We start from the raw sequence: 16700 nt of genomic DNA on the forward strand, positions 1-16700 counted from the left end.
AGTATCCTTCCCCCAGGAGTGGGGAGGGAATGGGGATTTTGCAGTATCCTTCCCCCAGAGTGGGGAGGGAATGGGGATTTTGCAGTATCCTTCCCCCAGGAGTGGGGAGGGAATGGGGATTTTGCAGTATCCTTCTCCCAGGAGTGGGGAGAGAATGGGGATTTTGCAGTATCCTTCCCCCAGGAGTGGGGTGGAATGGAGATTTTGCAATATCCTTCCCCCAGGAGTGGGGAGGGAATGGGGATTTTGCAGTATCCTTCTCCCAGGAGTGGGGAGAGAATGGGGATTTTGCAGTATCCTTCCCCCAGGAGTGGGGTGGAATGGAGATTTTGCAATATCCTTCCCCCAGGAGTGGGGAGGGAATGGGGATTTTGCAATATCCTTCCCCCAGGAGTGGGGAGGGAATGGGGATTTTGCAGTATCCTTCCCCCAGAGTGGGGAGGGAATGGGGATTTTGCGGGATCCTTCCCCCAGGAGTGGGGAGGGAATGGGGATTTTGCAGTATCCTTCCCCCAGGAGTGGGGTGGAATGGAGATTTTGCAATATCCTTCCCCCAGGAGTGGGGAGGGAATGGGGATTTTGCAGTATCCTTCTCCCAGGAGTGGGGAGAGAATGGGGATTTTGCAGTATCCTTCCCCCAGGAGTGGGGTGGAATGGAGATTTTGCAATATCCTTCCCCCAGGAGTGGGGAGGGAATGGGGATTTTGCAATATCCTTCCCCCAGGAGTGGGGAGGGAATGGGGATTTTGCAGTATCCTTCCCCCAGAGTGGGGAGGGAATGGGGATTTTGCGGGATCCTTCCCCCAGGAGTGGGGAGAGAATGGGGATTTTGCAGTATCCTTCCCCCAGGAGTGGGGTGGAATGGAGATTTTGCAATATCCTTCCCCCAGGAGTGGGGAGGGAATGGGGATTTTGCTACCACCAAGCCATGCCCACCAAGCCATGTCCACCACTACGCCACACCACACCCACCAAGCCACGCCCACAGAACCAGTAGTTTAAAAAAAATGGATTTCACCACAGAGTCAGCCCTACCCTTCAAGAATATGGCATCAGAGAAAGAGACTAGGAGCTGATTGACTGAAGGAAAGGTACCTTCTGCAGCTCTGGAAGAACTCCCTTGCTATTATTTCTTCAAGCACTTCCCTTGGTAAACATCTGCTAAGGAGAAGTGTTAAGGGTCCAGCTGTTTGCAGCTGTAAACCTTTGGGAAAAAAATATTTACACAACTGAGGGCAAAATTTATATTCACGGCTTGTATTCCCCTCTGTGTTCATTTTCCTACTTAAACTGCCCGCCTCCCTAACCAAAAGAAATTCAGTGGGTTTTTTTCTTCTTCTTCTTCTTTCATTTGAATCAGTAGAAATCTTAATCTTATGAGGCCACAAAACTGCAGCTGCAGAGATCTCCGTGAAGATTTGCAAGGAGGGGGAAAAAAAACCCTATGTTGTAAGGTTAGTTTATTCCAAGTGTTGGCATTTGAATATTCAGAAATGCAACAGGGAGGGCCAATCTAGCAGTGGGAGGGGGGGATCTTGAATGCAGAGCTGCTTTCTATCACTCCCTCCCTCAGTTTAAGCAAATATAAAAAAAAAAAAAACAAGGGAGGGGGAGGAATTTCTCTAGCACCAATTTAAGCTGTTCTTGACTCTGAATTTTTGCTTTCTGCCTGATACTTAGCTATTAAATAAGACAGTTGAATGCCATCTGCAAGTGAAATATAATTGCCCACAGTTGAAATCTCTGGGCACCCAGTGATAGGGATAGTTTTCTGCACCAGGATTCTATTTTTGACCATAGAGAGGAGGTTGAACTCCTGTAGACTAAAATTCACATCTCTTGACAAGTGGGCAATATGGAATGATGAAGGACACTTGGCAAAGAAACATACATAGCAGCAAGTCTCCTGCTGGATCAGACCAGAGGCCTGTCTAGTCCAGACCAACAGTGAATTAGTTATCCCACAAAAATGAGCCCATTTCTCCCAGCAGGTAGGGATCAAGAAATATCAATCACTTCTAATATTATCCTGATGTCTGAAGTAATAGTCACTGATTCACTCATTTTCCAATAATTTCCCTCAGTAAAGGTAACAGTTCCCCTCACACACATGTGCTAGTCATTCCCAACTCTAGGGGGCGGTGCTCATCTCCATTTCAAAACCGAAGAGCCAGCGCTGTCTGAAGACGTCTCAGTGGTCATGTGGCCAGCATGACTAAATGCCAGAGGTGCACGGAACGCTGTTACCTTCCCACCAAAGGTGGTCCCTATTTTTCTACTTGCATTTTTTACGTGCTTTCGAACTGCTAGGTTGGCAGAAGCTGGGACAACTAACGGGAGCTCACCCAGTTACGCAGCACTAGGTATTCGAACCACTGATCTGCCGACCTTTCGATCAATAAGCTTTGGATAATTTCCATAGTCCTTTTTTAAAACAAACTACAGATAGTTCTTGATTTAAAACCATTCATGTAGTGACCATTCAAAGATATAACAGTGCTGAAAAAAGTGATTTATGACCAGTCCTCACATTTATGACCTGATGGCATCCCCATATTTACAATTTTGGTGCAGGGCAAGTGGCATGTATTTATGACGCCTGCAAAATCCCAGGGTTATGTGATCATAACCATCACCACTTGAGACCTTCCCAGGTGACTTCTGATAAGCAAAACCAATGGAGGAAGCCAGCTTTGCTTAACGATTGGGTGATTCACTTAATGACTAATGGTTACTTAACAATCACTACAAAAAAGGTTGTAAAATTGGATGCAACTTACTTAACAACTGTATCATTAGCAACAGATGTCCTGGTCCCAATTTTGGTTGAAAGTCCAGGAGGAGGACCTGTACATTGGCAGTTCTCATCATGGCCATACCTGGCTTAGAAGGCCATAAAAGTTCACTATCTTAAGTCCTAAACTGTAGAAAGAATAAGAGACTATCATGCTGCAGATGAAAGTTTCAATTTGGATGATGAATTTCAAGCAGTGTGATTCTGGAGATCACAAAAATAGAAGATGCAGCCCGAAAGGTGCCAATATGTCTATATATGTTTTGATGCCAAATGAATAACATAACTTACAACTCTATTAATATTTTTGATGGGTAAGAGTCTATCTGAAAAGGGATCATGTAACATTTTGTCATAACCAGGAAATATTACTTCTTTTGCTCCTTAATAACTACTATCCCATCCAGAAGATAGTTTGAGGGCACACTTCTAACCTTCTGAACTTAGAAATTAGTTTACACTCAATAGCTCAATCATCTAACCTTCTTCGCAGCCTCCTTTTTTTGTTCTTTGTTTTTTAATAGCATCTTGTCTGCTGAAGTGTTCTGAGAAGCTTGTAAACCTACTTGCACTTTTATACCTTGTGGTTGGTAATATAGATAGCATTCTATTGTGCATAGTAGGAGTCATGTACAAGTAGAATTACGGTTTATTTCTTGAACTGTAGATGCCTCTTGAAAAGGCTTCTGAGAATATCGTGAACAGCCATGAAAACAAGACAACGGATCATTGAACAAATCAACGGAAGACTGAGCTCTCTAGAGAAGGTTCCAATATTAAGAAAGTTAAAAGGAAAGAGAAGAACGGGATGACTAACAGCAAGGGGAATGGACTCAGTTCAGTATCAGAAGACCTGAGGTACCAAGAATAGAACATCATTGAGAAAATATATCTATTTGGTAATTAGGAGCAGAAAACTACTTAATGGCACATTTATTAATCAGTTATTGGTCTGCCTAGCTCATTTCAGGTTTGAAAGAAACTCTTGAAACCACTACTTTCCAGCTTTGCCACCTGAAATAAGTAATAACTAACCACCAGTAAGTAAAACTGAGGAGTTGCACATTAAATAACCACAGGCTACTGACTGCTTCATCTTTTATGTGTTGTGGGAAGTCTTAAACATCCAAGAGGTGTCGGTTGTTTGAGCCACTACCCAGGTGTTACTCCCGTGATAACACTTTTCATTGTCTTATCATGATTAAAGAACAGAATGCCAGATTTTCATAATCATGGATTTTTTTTTTTCATATGTAAAGGACTTCTATATGATATAAACTCATTTCAGAGTGTATCCATGATGCAGAAAGACTATTCTCCCGGAAGATTTTCGCAGGCTATGTCTTGCCTAAGCATGTATATACGCTGCCAGCATGTTTTTAAAAGGTCAATTAATTTAGCATTACCAGACACAATTTCTGCCTTGATTTCATTCTGATCTTCCTACCAAAGCAATCATTCCATGCAAAAGATTAATGAAAGAAATGGTCCTGCCAAAAGATTTTGGGAAAGCTGGATGCACTTATCCAATTATCCTGAAACGCTAAGCAAGATGCATTCTTTTTGGATGTCTCTCTAATGGGCAGGATTTGCTAGGCATTATTCCTCTGGATCGCTAACCGTGCCTACAACTTTTGCTGCAGCGTGGGTAAATATAGATCTGGGAAAAGACGCACACCTTTATAGGAGTCCTTACTTGGGCATCTAACAGAAGATCGGCCTCTTTTCTTGAAAGTAACAGATTATTTTTATGGGACCCAGACCTATTCCTTGCTTTACAGGGTATGTATTTGCTTTTCACAACCTGAGTGTAATTTCTCACTGTACTGTATATTAAGTTTCAATCCATCACTTCAGGTCCAAAGACCATGCATTACTTCTGTGACCATTTATACTGGCTGTAGGGAAATATTTGGCTGTACGGCCATCCGAAAAATAAAGAGTGGGGTTGAAGAAAAGTTGTTCGCACAGCCCTCCAACGCTAACCACTTTTCCCCCTTTCTTTCTTTCTTTCTTTCTTTCTTTCTTTTTTGGTCTCTCCGTTGAAGTGCACCTCTCAGGAGAACTTGTAGGGGGCGCGCTTCCACAACCTTCAGCTTTTGGCGGCCGCCTGGCTAATTTCACCCATCGGTGAGGACTAGGTGAAGAAAGAAGACAACTCACCATCTCGCCGCCGGTTCGAGGCGCGCAAGGCTCTGATCGACCCGCTCTGGCTGCCGGTGGCGGCGGCGGCGGCGGCGGCGGCGGCGGATCCCTGCTGCTGGGGCCAAAAAGTGGCCCAGGCTCCCACGTAAAGGAGGAAGGACGGCGCCAGCATTTGCATCGCGGATTCTTGGCGCGGAGATGAAAAGTCTTTAAAACGAAAAAAAAAAAAGAAAAAGAAAAAGAAAAAGAAGGAAGGCGACCGCCAATCTTCTTGCCAATGGAGGGTCTTCTGATCCACGGTCCCCTTTTCAAGCCAGCAAAGCACCCGCTTTCTCCCTTTCGCCTCTAAGTCTCTTAAGCGCAAGTCGAGAAAACTTTTGAAAAGGGGAAAAAAAAGAAAAAGATTCCAGCTGGAATGGGCTGCAAGGGCTTAAAAGCGGTGGGAGATCCCCTGGCCGACTTGGGTCCAAAAGCGAGATCCGGAGAGCTTTAGCCGCGCTCTACCTCTCCCTTCTCCCCGACCGCCACCGGCCGGCCGCTCGGGCAAGAAAAGGGCTCCTGAAAGAGGGGAGTTGCCTTCACACGCGCACTGCGGTGTGTTTATGTGTGGGGCGGGAGGTGGGGGGTGGAAGAAGAGAAGGTTGGCGAGCGAGCCGAAGGCTACGACGCCCCCCTCGCCCTCTACCGTTGCCGAGCTGCGCTGCCCTTCTGGGGGCTGGCCGGACGGGGAGTGGGGTGGGGGTCGGTGGGTGGGTTTCCAGGTCTCTCGCGAAGTTGGCCGGAGAGCGATCCAGAATTGGTGTCTCTCAATTCCGGGGTGGCCGAAGTAGAGCAATGGGTCGGGAGCGCTTTTTTGTCTTCTCTTATTTGCTTTGGGAAGGAAAAGGCACCGGTGATTTTTTTCTCTTTTTCTTTTTTTGAGTCCGAAGGAGGCGCGGCGGGCCGGGATTGGTGCTGCGAGGAATGGTGGGGGGTAGGGAGGAGGGGGCCCGTGAGAGAGAGAGAGAGAGAGAGAGAAAGAAAAAGAAAGAAAAGAAAAGAAAGAGGGAGGGAGGGAGGGAGGAAGGAAGAAAGAAAGAAAGAAAGAAAGAAAGAAAGAAAGAAAGAAAGAAAGAAAGAAAGAAAGAAAGAAAGAAAGAAAGAAAGAAAGAAAGAAAGAAAGAAAGAAAGAAAGAAAGAAAGGATGGATCTCCTCTGGAGAGCAACCTGTGCCAGCAGATTCCCCCTCCTGGCAGGCCAGCCTGAAACTTCAAAGTTGAGGGATGCAACAAAGATGGAGCAGTTAAAGATCTCTCTCTCTCTCTCTCTCTCTCTCTCTCTCTCTCTCTCTCTCTCTCTCTCTCTCTCCAGGACCGAGTGATGGAGCTTTGGGCACCAGGTTGGAGGGACAAGTTTAACAGATTTAACAGATTAACAGAGTTGGAAGGGACCTTGTAGGTCATCTAGTCCAACCCCCTGCTCAAGCAGGAGACCCTACACCATTTCTGATGAATGTCAGCCCAGTCTTTTCTTGAAAGTCTCAAGTGATGAAACTCCCACAACTTCGGAAGGCAACTTCTGTTTCATCGGTTGATTGTTCTCACTGTCAGAAAGTCCCTCCTCATTTCTAGGTTGAATCTCTCCTTGATCAGTTTCCATCCACTATTTCTTGTCTGGCCTTCAGGTGCAAGTTCAGACACCTGGCCGAGCTCCCACATCCCAAACTGAGTTTATCTTTCTTTGCCCTTCCCCCATTGCTCCAAAGCAAAGTTGGAGTTGGAAGAGAAGCATCTTCTCTTCTCCAAGACTGGGTCTTGGCTTTGATCCACTGGCCTTGAGTTCTAGGGGTAGCCCAGATTTGAGCTTGGGGATCTCCTGATTCTGTAAGTAGGATAGGTCACCACAGAGGAGATCATCGGCCTCAAGATTGAGAAGTGGAAGAGAAATTTAAGCCCCCATTTTCCAAGTGGTTCCTAGATTGGGCTCTTCCATTTCCCCTTCCTGCCTGAAGTTTATGAGTTGGTGGCACTTAGAAGAACAAGTGACTAATGCTTCCTTGTCTTCTTCCCTCTGGATGCATAATAGCAGTTTGATATCCTCAAAACATTTGGTTCCCATGGGCCTTAGCCAACACGGACAATGGCAAGGGTTTTGTAGAGGCTGGATGTTGTGGGCTCATGTCATTCTCTGAGGAGAACAAGCTTTTGGAGAAAGAGAAGCCACCACCTCTGCTCTCTTGTTCCCTTGGAAGGAACAAGAGGAAGATTTGACACAGATCTCTTCTGAGTTCTGGAGAATTCAGAATAGATTAGGACCTAAAACAGATTAGAACCTAAAATTCAGAATAGATTAAACCCACGGTGGCGCAGTGGTTAGACTGCAGTACTATTTCTGGGCTATTTCTGCTGACTGCCAGCTGCCTACAATTTGGCAGTTCGAATCTCACCATGCTCAAGGTTGACTCAGCCTTCCATCCTTCCAAGGTGGGTAAAATGAGGACCCAGATTGTTGGGGGCAATAGGCTGACTCTTTAAACCGCTTAATTGTAAAGCACAGTGAAGCAGTATATAAGTCTAAGTGCTATTGCTATTGCTAAAAGCTGCTCCATTGGGGTTAACAAGTTGGACAGAGGTACACATAGCAGACACTGCTTCTGTTGGTACAATTATTCTGAGATTTAGGCTAATGGCCGTAGAGTGGCCACTTCTTAAACAGCAGTGTGCACTAACTGGCTTGTGCCAACTCCCATATAGCATTTGCAGACAGTCCTCTTGGGTGTGGCCTTGGAGTTGTGCCTCCAATCTTGCCCTGTCTGGTGAGAGGACTGTCTGACAAGGCTGACCTGACCACGGGGTGAACTGAGGCAACTGCCTCTTGTGCAGGATGAGGGAGTGGCAACACTAAAGCCAGACTGTTTCCTGCTGGCGCGTACATACACTTTTTGCCTCAGAGCAATAGAGATGTGAGAAGAAGAGCGTAGGAGACATAACAGGCATGGAAGAGACCAGAGGAGAATAACAGAAAGCAGCAAGAGTTGGGAGGCGAGCAGAGAGAAAGAAGAACCCAATGGTACATTTCTACCATCCCTTGAATATGGACTAGGAATGGGGAGCATTCAGATCTGAAGGGAACAAGGATCCTCTGTTAAAAACCTCTGTTGGCTTCTATGTTGTACCTGTTAGTGGTCACTCTGGTTCCAAAGCATCTTTGCTCACCTGAGATACAAACATTACACATAATAAGGGCTGTGAACACCATTGTTCTGACCAAACCACGAAGCAGACTCCCTTGTCCCGACAAAAAACCCCTTTATTTAATTTACAGTGAATTCCTCTCCAGCAAAGTCTTTCTTCTCCCACAGTCTTTCAAGATAGTTCACAATTACCGACCTTTATTAGGCTTGGAGAATGGCCAGGCTGATATCTTTCAGATGCCGCAATACTTGGCAAGAATGCAGTAATGAACTAATTGTCTTCTGCAAACTCCACTCCCCTTTCGCTCCTCTTTTATTCCCTCTGGGAGAGGCCATTCATTGTCCACCTGCAGTCTTACTCCCAAGTCGACCCTTGTTCTTTAGCTGTTCCCTTCGTCTGGCATGTGCACACTGGGAACAGGCTCCATCTGTTCGTCTGCCTCAGTGATGTCTGCTCTGAAGGCAGCTGATAATTGGCATCCAGCCTTGGCCCCCTCTCTGCTCTGACACAAAGCCCTCATCAGAGCTTTCCCCAGACTCCCAAGACTGGCCCATGTTCCTCCCCAACCTCCTCACTGTCCGAATCTGCTGCCAGATCTGCTGGCCGCTGGTGGGCCACAACAACCATCTTGAGGGACTTCTTGCTTTCTGCTGCTTCTCTGAATCCAACTAAGGCAGGGGTGGGCAACTATGGCCCTTTTATGACTTGTGGACTTCAACTCCCAGAATTCCTGAGCCAGCCATGTTAGCTCAGGAATTCTGGGAATTGAAGTCCACAAATCATAAAAGGGCTATAGTTGCCCACCTCTGATCTAAGGGAGAATAGACAGTGATTCTTAAGATTCTTAAGAACTTAATGGCTTCCCTTGTTCAGGTCTTGGTTATTTGTCTCCTCAGTTTAGTTTCAGAGCCATTGTACAGAATACCAGTCACCTAAGAGCACAGGAAGGAAATGCCCATTTGGGGCAGCGTTTAGAAAAAAGAAAGGCAGGAAGGAAGTTATTTTCTTCCTAAGCAGGAAGGAGCTCCCTTGAGATTCATTGACACAAATATGCACAATGAGCTTCCCATCCCCAGAGAGGAAATGAATGGTGAGGAGACATGTAATGTTCCAGGTAATTTGGCAGCTTCTGCAGCACCCATAACTCAAATAGATTTATATCGGTATCTTATTATATACACATCCTTGGAAGAAAATTGAAGATCACGGAAGAGGATTGTAGAAACGCAAGAAACAACCATTTTTATTTCTTAAGCTCTGATGATTCAAGAACTTGTAGGATATTTTTCACCTGCATCGGCCACACAAAGTGAAAATGTTCGTGTTCTCCAAAGGCAATGAAAATAGAACATTTTTATCCAACATCCTGACAGCATGAAACCCCCCTGATAACTCATATTAACTCATAACTCACACACACCTGAATCCGGAATGTTGCACACTGATTTTGTTGCAAACTCCAGCCACATGGAGTTCCATAGGGATAAAAGATTAGAAAAATCTGGCAAACTGTGAGAAAGCAGCAAATCTCAGAAAACATAGAACATAGAATAATAGAGTTGGAAGGGACTTTGGAGGTCTTCTAGTCCAACCTCCTGCTTGAGCAGGAGACTCTATATCATTTCAGACAAATGGTTGTCTAGTCTCTTTTTGAAAACCTTCGGTGATGGAGCATCCACAACTTCTGAAAGCAAGCTATTCCATTGCTTAATTTCTCTCACTGTTAGGAAATTTGTCCTTACTTCTAGGATGCTTCTATCCTTGGTTAATTTCCAACCATTGTTTCTTGTCTTGCCTTTTGAGCAGGGGTGAAATTCAGCCGGTTCTATCCGGATCAGGCAAACTGGTAGCGGTGGCTGCAGGAGGCTCCACCCACTCGCACGGCCAGCATGACATCGCTTTTTTTGCAATGATTTTAAGCCCTCTGCACATTTACGAACCGGTAGGGAAGGTAAGTGAATTTCACCCCTGCTTTTGGGGTGAAAGAATTGTTTGATCTCAGCATTAAAGAGAGTTGTTCTGAAAACATTCACTGCCACTGTAAAAAATGCTTGCTACTAAAACCAGCCCTTCATGACATTAAAATTCAGCTGTATATACTGAGCAATGGAGACACCCTTAAGTTTTTGAAATGAAGCTGACCTTGATGATGAACTTGGGAGCATCTAAGAAAAGCCACTGGCCAAGAAAACCTGCATACTTGAATTGGAAAAACAATTCAAAATGAAATCATGCAGTTCCTGGCAATAACAGTCAAACAGATTATGATGGTAGCTCTGAGCTCAGCAAAATGCCCCTCTGTTATTTTGAACTGCAAACCTGACCACAGCCGTAGAGAACAAAGAATGTTAATGGTTTATTTTTCAATTGCAGAAGAATGTGTTTCCCCATCCCTGCAACAGTGACTGTCAAAAAGTGTTTTTAAAGGATGTCATGGCACTGATGATATTGCAGGAACCGGTATGACAAATATGCTCCTTAAAAACTCTTAATAGAGTTGAGAATTGCATGTGATGGTTACAATAATACTGCCAACAAAAGAGAAAGAGAGAGAGAGAGAGAGAGAGAGAGAGAGAGAGAGAACGAACAGAGGAATGCAGATCTAGATGGAAGAGTTAAAACCTTGAGAATTAAACTCTCAACCTTTTGTCCTGTACTATTCTCGGGAAGAAGTGGTTCATTTTAAGTCAGGGAAGCCAGTTAATAGCTCTCCTGGAAGGAACCATGAGAGCCTCTGAAGAAACACCAAGAAAATGTGATGACAACCAACACCATAAACCAGACACTTGGAAGGAGAGGTGCCAAAAGAAGCAAGGGATTCTAGGGAGAAGGAAGTAGGGGAAGTGGCATAATAAATTTTAAGGGTACAATAATGTTGTAAATCAGTAAAGACAGGGGTGGGCTGCTGGGGATTCTCAGGGTTCAGGAGAACCTCTAGCTAACATTCTGTGCAGTTCAGAGAACCCCCAAATCCCACTCCTGGCTGGCCCCACCCACCCCGCCCCTCTCAGGAGTCCCCACGCAGCCCGTTTTGGATGCAGGTAAGTAGAGGGCATGTGTGGAGGCTTGGGGAGGGTGAAAAACGGTCCTACTGGAAGTTTAGGAAGGCCGGAAACGGGTCTGTTTCCAGACTCCAGAGGGCCTCCGGAGCCTGGGGAGGCTGTTTTTGCCCTCCCAGAGGCTCGAGGAAATCCTCAGGAGTCCGGGGAGGGCAAAAACACCCCCCCACACATTGTGGTGCAGGAGACCGACAAGGCCACGCTCACCATGGCCACACCCACCCAGCAACCAGGCAGAGAACCCCTTGCTAAAATTTTTGAAGCCCACCTCTGAGTAAAGAAATAAAAGATAAATAAAAGAGGAGATGTATCAATACAGGCAGTAGAATTCCCAGTATTTGGGTAAAGAAGGAAGCTAATGTGCATGGAGAATAAAGATCAAGACATTCAGAAACCAAAGACTAATTATGGAAATAAAACTAGAATTGGTACTAAGGAGGCAGAAATAATGTAAAGAATAATAATGTGGAAATAGTGCCTAGGATGATAAATTAGGCTGAGAATGAAAATAGATAGAATACAATAGATGGGGGGGGGGGGGAAGCATACGTGGAAATTCAAGCTAAAATATATACAGAGAAAGAGAGTTGGTTCCTAAAAATACAAACAGGTAAGACCTAAAAATGTAACAAAGATGCACAACCTTGATTATGGAAAAGGCAAGCTCTATTTGTATAATAAAACACCTTTTTCCAAAAAGAGACAAATGTTTCTTACAAAATCTCTGCCATCCCTCAAAAGAAGTGCCTCATAAGAGTGGCACTTTTAAAGCTTCAGTCCTCAACTAAACTAAACTGGAAATGAAGAAAAGGAAGAGCTCACGATGGCTTCTGCCATTCTCCTTCTCCAGCAATGTTGCTCAATAGGCCCAAATTCCTTGCTAGATGTGAAGAAGACCTGCACCAACATGGATATCACTAGAGAAAGTATTAGCACGTTGTGAAATGTGCAATATTAATAGTGAATTCTATTATCAACTGACGTCCTCTTCAAGATAAACTTCATTAAGATCAATGTTTTGGCCCAAGTAAGAAGACATGTAAGGGAAGTAAGAGCCATTACTTCCAGCAGCAATTTTTGTAGATTTGAGCCTACAAAGTTGCATGGAGCTTCCTGCTTTCCTCTTCTCTTGTCTCACATAGCTGAGTAAAGTAACCAGATGGGGGCTGTTTCTCAAGTAGGTAAGCAAACAAAGTTGGACAGTCACAACTCCCTCTTTTCATACATTATCTCATTCCCGTTATAGTGGAACTCATTTCTGAAGACAAAAGTGGCAGCAGGAAGATTCGGACATAATAGTAATAGGAAGCAGGGGTGTCAAACTCAAGGCCCAGGGGCCGGAACCAGCCCACAGAGTACTTAGATTTGGCCTGTGGGACCACCCTGGAAACAGCAAAGGACTGGCCCACAGTGCCTTTGCTAGTGAAAATGGAGCTTGTGAGGGTGCAGCCCTCCCGAGCTCCGTTTTCACTGGCAGAGGGTTTCAGGAAGCCGTTTGCAGCCAAAAAGGGAGCTCGGGAGCCCGTTTTCGCTGGCAGAGTGCTCGGGCCACTATAGGCACCCCTGACAAGAGCCAGCCACATCCACCCTGGCCATGCCCACCCCTCCAAGGTGTGGCCCTGACGTGGCCCTCAATGAAATCAAGTTTAACACCCCTGTTCTACAATGAAAGAAACACGTCAGCATCATCCTAACTTGGAGTGATCATTAAATGATTAAATGATTGGTCATAAGCTAAGGGATATCTGATAAAATGGGCCCAATATACTGATGGAACAATGAGAAAATGTAGTTGAAGGAATTGACATTATGTTACATCAAGCATAAACAACCAGGTCCCCACGTCAAGAGTTCAGTTAGCTAATTTATTGCTCAAGCCTTTACACAGACTGACGGTTTGCCCCTGGGTAGGACTACATAAGGTTCAATGGCATTCAAAGAGGGCTGGATTTTGCCCTCTTGTGCCAGGTGGGACTCGAGACTAATTTCCCACTTGACTCCTCCTCCTGGCTTTGCCAGTCTCTCTCCAATTATAATTATAATGTTATAATTTAGAAAATTTCTAAAATTATGTGCCATTGGTATAAAAAGGTAAAAGTAAAGGTTCTCCTCGCACATACGTGCTAGTCATTCCCGACTCTAGGGGGCAGTGTTCATCTCTGTTTCAAAGCCAAAGAGCCAGCACTGTCTGAAGATGTCTCCATGGTCACGTGGCCAGCATGACTAAACACCAAAAGCATATGGAACGCTGTTACCTTCCCACCAAAAGTGGTCCCTATTTTTATACTTGCATTTTTTACGTGCTTTCGAATTGCTACGTTGGCAGAAGCTGGGACAAGTAACAGGAGCTCACCCCATTACACGGCACTAGGAATTCAAACCGCTGAACTGCTGACCTTTTAATCGACAAGCTCAGCATCTCAGCCACTGAGCCACCGCGTCCCCTTTCATATACCAAAAATGCATAAGGGAAATGTGGACAATATAAAGGGTCATTTTATCTTGCCTGGTGGACTTGTAAAAAAGTCTCAAACTTCTGGGTTCAGGTACATAAAAATATACAAAAAGATTGTAAATATCAATGTTCAACTAAAACCAAAACTTTTCTTGCTGGGTTTAATGGAAAGTTAATTAGAAAAGAGCCATGGAAGGTTATTTTTGTACATGATTATTGCTGTGAGACTATATTATATGTGCATAAATAGAATGATTCTGAAATACCTACGATGGAAGAATGGTTGATGAAGATGACAGAACTAGCAGAAACTAGGTAAAATTAATTTATTTGATTAGAGAAAACAACTCAGCGATTGGAAAACCTTTATGGACTTTTTGCTGAAAAAAAGAGAAAAGTGAACTTGTGATGCGTGGGTTTGAAGATTAGGAAGGATAATTTATGAAAAGAAGTAAATTATGATTTAACCTTAGAGGGAGAGAGAGGAAAAATGAATGCATTTATAACCATTATAAAAAAAAGTTTGGACTTTCCTTTCCTTTCCTTTCCTTTCCTTTCCTTTCCTTTCCTTTCCTTTCCTTTCCTTTCCTTTCCCTTCCCCTCTCCTCCTCTCCCCTGACTTCGATTTCAATCTTCTTACTCGTTATTTTTCTTCGTTTGCTTTGTTTCTTTTCAATATTTATATTTCTTTTAACTTCTCAAAAAATCCTCAATAAAAATTATATGTATATATGTATACGTATGCATATTTGTATATGTATATGAATGTATATTTTTAAAAGACTCAAGTACTTACCTAAAAAGCAAAGCAAAGGACATCAGAAAATGGGATCCATGGATATTTGCATGCTAGACAATGGTTGCTTTCTATTCATAGTCAATAATGGTTACAAGTTTATGGGATGAAAGCATAACCTTCAAAGACAAGGAATGCCAGATATCAAAGGAGCAAAGGGATAAAGTGAACTCCAAAGACGATGGCTGTTGGAAGAAAGCCAATCGCATAAAAACACCAGCCCCAAATACCAGAAGCAACTGGCACACTTCCCAAATCAATTAAAGAAGATTACTGCAACATAAGCAATATAGCTGTTTCTGCAGCAGAAAATGGAGCTAAGCAAACTAAGGAGGAAATTAAGAGACATGTTAACTAATGAAAAGAGGAAAAGGAGCCTATAGGAATCTGAGCTGCAAAATTAAGCAATTTTCTTTTCTCCCATCTCTGGAGGTGAATGAAAAACTTAGATGAACATTATCTGACCACTAACTATGTCAAATATGGAATTGGATCTGAGATACATTAAATGATTCACAAACCAAACCGTTTTGAAATACAATAATAGCTCCATAATGTTATCTACGGAAAGAGAAAATATGTAGACGTGCTCCTTCATTGACTAGATACTGTGCTAGAAAAAAAGTCAGTGGAGATTCTAGTCATTCAGGTCACGTTTGTCCCACGGTTGTCTCATAGACATTTAGCTATGCACTTTGGGATGAGGGTCTATGACAGCTCACCACGCTCATCCCACCAGAGCCAACTTGCAGCTAACTTGCCGTGGTTGACTCACCACCAGAAATTCACCATGGCCAGCTCACCAAGGGACAACTTGCTGTAGGACAACATTTACACTAATATTGAAGAAATAGTGGAACAGAATCATTAAAGAAAAGATGCCAAAGGAGGGACAAAATGAAATGTGAATGACAAAAATTAAAATATTTTTAAATTATTTTAAATAATTAAATTGAATTGTCCCACAGTGAGTTGTCCTGCAGCAAGTTGGCCATGGCGAGTTGACCATGGTGAGTTGGCTGTAGTGAGTTGGCCACAGCAAATTGGCCATGGCGAGTTGGCCGGGGTGAATTGTCCCATTCTGTTGGGAGGAAGGCCCTTTGAATGGTGCAGGGGTATGAAAGGATTTCTAGGAAAAAAAATTGAAGACTGCAGGATTCAGGTGACCCTGAGGGCATAGAGTCTCAACAATTCTTAGAAAGAAGGCTAATGATCAGATGGCTGCAAGGCAGGGGTGAAATGCTACCAGTTCGCACCGGTTCGGGCAAACCGGTAGTGATAAAACCTATCAGTTCGGGTGAACTGGTAGTAAAAAAAAAGCTACTGGTTCAGACAAACCGGTAGTTTAAAAAACTACTGGTTCATCGGAACCGGTATTTCTGACAATCAGCTGTGCTGCATGATTTATATTCTCTAGAAAGCAGGAAATCCTGCTTCCTAGCAAATCTAAATTGCGCGGCATAGCTGTTCCCACCCCCACACTGTTCTACTTACCTTAGAAAAGTCTTCTTTTTCTGCGCGCAGTGTGCATTTGGTGTGCAGTACGTATGCATGTGCAGCGTGCTTTTGGTGCGCACTGGGCATGCACAAGCAGCGAACTGGTAGCAATCCGCGGAGGATTTCACCACTGCAAGGAATATACAGTAAATCCTTCCATTCTCCACCATTCAGTCAGAACTGAAGAAGCTTCTTGGATGAGAAGCAACATTTTTTTTTAGCAAAACAAGAAAGTTCAGTTGAAAGAAAGCACCTTTGGGCCATGCTAGAAGAAAGGTTATTGAACTGAGAAAGAGAAAAGGTATTTCAGAAGGAACTGAAATGGAGTAAATTGGATCATTCCAGGAGACATGGATTTCCTAGAGGGAAGTACAGCTTTGGACCTACCAGCTTTGAAGAAGTTTCTCTGCATTTCAATTCAGTGTTAGAATGACTCATTTCAATTTACCATTTTGAAGTGTTTTAATAAAGGATGTTACATTATACTTCTATTAATGTCACATTTGTAATTATTTTCAAGCTTGAATTAATTTTAAATTCTACTTCTTTTGTCTATTCTTTCGCTGCCTTTCATTATTTCAAAAGGAAAGTGAAATATATATTCGATATATCTGCGCCACCGCTTGATACTGTGGATTATGGATAACATCTATTGTAGACTCTCTGAGCTTGGTTGTTTTCTTGCAGATATTTCATTACTCAGCTAGATAATTGATGATATTACTTAGTTGGGTAATGAAACTATGAGGGTGGGGGGTGGGGGGAAACCCAAGCTCAGAGA

At 43.8% G+C, this 16700-nt stretch overlaps 1 protein-coding gene across 3 annotated transcripts in view; it reads right to left on the reverse strand.

The window, feature by feature from the left end:
- PDGFD (platelet derived growth factor D) overlaps window positions 1-5864 on the reverse strand; it is a 206531-nt gene extending 200667 nt beyond the window's left edge. For all 3 annotated transcript variants that reach the window (XM_087894634.1, XM_087894633.1, XM_034409244.3), the window contains exon 1: window positions 4958-5864. In XM_087894634.1, coding sequence (XP_087750760.1) covers window positions 4958-5117 — 160 coding nt within the window. In that variant the 5' untranslated portion in view covers window positions 5118-5864. The remainder of the gene's footprint in view (window positions 1-4957) is intronic.
- Between the last annotated feature and the right edge of the window lie 10836 nt (window positions 5865-16700).

Source organism: Pantherophis guttatus, chromosome 5 (genome assembly GCF_059756535.1).
Source record: "Pantherophis guttatus breed Tessera chromosome 5, ASM5975653v1, whole genome shotgun sequence".
NCBI lineage: Eukaryota > Metazoa > Chordata > Lepidosauria > Squamata > Colubridae > Pantherophis > Pantherophis guttatus.